The sequence below is a fragment of the Impatiens glandulifera genome, chromosome 4 (genome assembly GCF_907164915.1).
Source record: "Impatiens glandulifera chromosome 4, dImpGla2.1, whole genome shotgun sequence".
In the NCBI taxonomy this organism is placed as follows: Eukaryota; Viridiplantae; Streptophyta; class Magnoliopsida; order Ericales; family Balsaminaceae; genus Impatiens; species Impatiens glandulifera.
Window position 1 is genome coordinate 8,359,421 of NC_061865.1, and position 2,307 is coordinate 8,361,727.

Here is a 2,307-nt window from a genome sequence, read left to right on the forward strand (position 1 = left end):
GTTGGAGTCATTTCAGAGGTATCATCATCTTTTTGAGTTTCGGTGGCGCTCTCGACAGAATAATAGTTGTTAGGGCTAAGGCTGGGGATGAGGGTTCTTCTCCTCGTGAAAGGTTTGGTAGGAACAGAATGAAAGGTGTTGGGGTGAGTAATTTGTCTTTTCTTCCTCATGTCAGGTTTGGGAGGAACTACATCTTAAATATATTCAAATTTCCTCCTTCTACAATCAAGTTCAAATAAGAAATCATAAAAAATACCTCACATATCTTCAAAGTCCTCCCCAACATATAAGATCTTCTCCTCTTCAGACAATTTCATCTTCTTGACAATCTTGCCTTGTAGGGCAGTGTGAAGATCAGAGGCGGTGCTCTTCCTATTGGATTTGTACTATATTATCATTGGGCATGGGTAGACAGCCTCATGCACTTGAAGCATAGTATCCCTTGCAAGTTTGGGGACAAACATTTTGATAACCCCATAGGTCCACAATTGTAAGGAGCTAGTGAGAACCCATATACGTTATAAGAAACATCGACATTCTTGTCTTTGTTCTTCTTCCCCATGGCTTTCTTCTTCTCCAAATATAGCGACCTGAAGTGTTCTAGGTCCATATTCAAACCCTTCAGGGTTGCTCTAAAGGAAAACTTTCCCCATGGAAATTGGAGGAAAGTGTTAATGTCCTCAACCATGATGAGGAGTCTGATATTTATTATCCTCTTTGGGTCAAGGGCGGAGAGATAATGACAAACCAGGTATATCAGCCCCAATTTCCATGCATCTTACTTATCAATCTTAGACCTAATAGGATCTGATCTTTAACATTTTCGTAAGATTCATTTAGACCTAATAGGAATTGTAAAAGTTTAGCATTCTCATCTATGAGATGAAATTTCTTAATTTCCCTACAGCCAAGGCAATTTGCTATGTTTGAGCCATCACATTCACATTTCAGAAGCGGATTAATACCAGCCATTTCTTCCCAATATAACCTAATTTTTGAATAGTATTCTTCAGCAGTTAGGTTACCTTGATTTATAGTAGAAATGTCTCTTGCTAGTCCATAGAGTGTTGGTCCATTGTTTCCTTCATAGTGAGCTTTGACTTCTTGCCATAGATCTTGTGTTGTAATCGTTCCTTCGAAATTCGCTCGAATTTCTTTTGAGATAGTGTTTAAGATCCAGGAACGAACCATGGCGTCTACGACCATCCATTGAGTTGCTCCATCATCGTTTGTTGGTTTTACACAGCTTCCATCAAGAAAACCGAGTTTCACTTTGGCTTGAAGCGATAGTTTGATACTCTTTGTCCAGGAAAAGTAGTTTACTCCGGTGAGAGTTATGGCGCTTAGAACAGTGTTTGGATTGTCAGCACCGTGAAGATTCAACGGATCAACATTGTATTTTTTCTTTTCTAGAGCCATTTTTGATGTATCTAGTTCAGCTTCTTATATCCATTTTTAGTTTCTCTAAGCTTTCTTGTTAGCAATAGGCTCTGATACCATGTGCGGAATTGAGGTTTAAGAGAGAAGAGATTGAGAGCAAGATGAGAGAGAAAGCAATTTGGGAAAAACTGATTTTCTATTAACTGGAATTAGGGTTAATAAAAATTAACAATTACAATCAAGTCCTCGGACTTTTATTTAATTACAATTTTATCTATAACTTCTTAATCATACTAAACTAACATCTAATTAATCTTCTTACAAGCTTCGGGGCTAGCGCAATCGTGTCTAGAGGCAGCACCCCGTTGGTATCCGAATATATCACATTGGAAGGGATTAGTGTCGAAAATATGGGATTTCCCGTCATGGTCAACCATGAGAAAATCTATACAAGAATTCCTTTTAGGTGTCGAGCCATATTAGATACTGGCTCGTTTGCATCTTATTTACCGAGGATTTTGTACCAACAATTGAAGAATGCACTAAGAAGGGTGATTACATCCATACCAATTGAAACTGACATTTTAAAACATTGTTACATTGTTACATTTTTCTGGAGGTGCTGAATTAGTTTTGACAAAGAGAAATACAATTATTAACAATAACGGCTTCTGGTCAGGGGTGGAGCCAGTATGAAAAATTACCTGGGGCTGACTCCAACTTGCATCTCAGATGTAACTTTTTATGCTCCGCTTTTTTTTTCAATAAAATTTCCATGATTATTAGAAGATGGAGACTCGTCATGCTCTCTCAATGCACACGCTTGCAAAGTGAGCCACCGAGTGCTTTCAATAGTTGTTATAAGCCGTAATCTGTTATTTTGTTTTTATCTAAAGACTATGCATTCAGTACTTTGTCAATATGACA

General features: G+C 37.9%; 1 protein-coding gene across 1 annotated transcript; it reads right to left on the reverse strand.

The window, feature by feature from the left end:
• Positions 1-756: 756 nt before the first annotated feature.
• On the reverse strand, positions 757-1,419 carry LOC124934650. The gene has a single exon (XM_047475171.1). The coding sequence runs from the start codon at positions 1,417-1,419 to the stop codon at positions 757-759; it is 663 nt and encodes a 220-aa protein (XP_047331127.1).
• Between the last annotated feature and the right edge of the window lie 888 nt (positions 1,420-2,307).

Excerpts from the sequence above, each read along its gene's own strand:
- LOC124934650 (XM_047475171.1), bottom strand. The coding sequence starts at position 1,419 with ATGGCTCTAGAAAAGAAAAAATACAATGTTGATCCGTTGAATCTTCAC.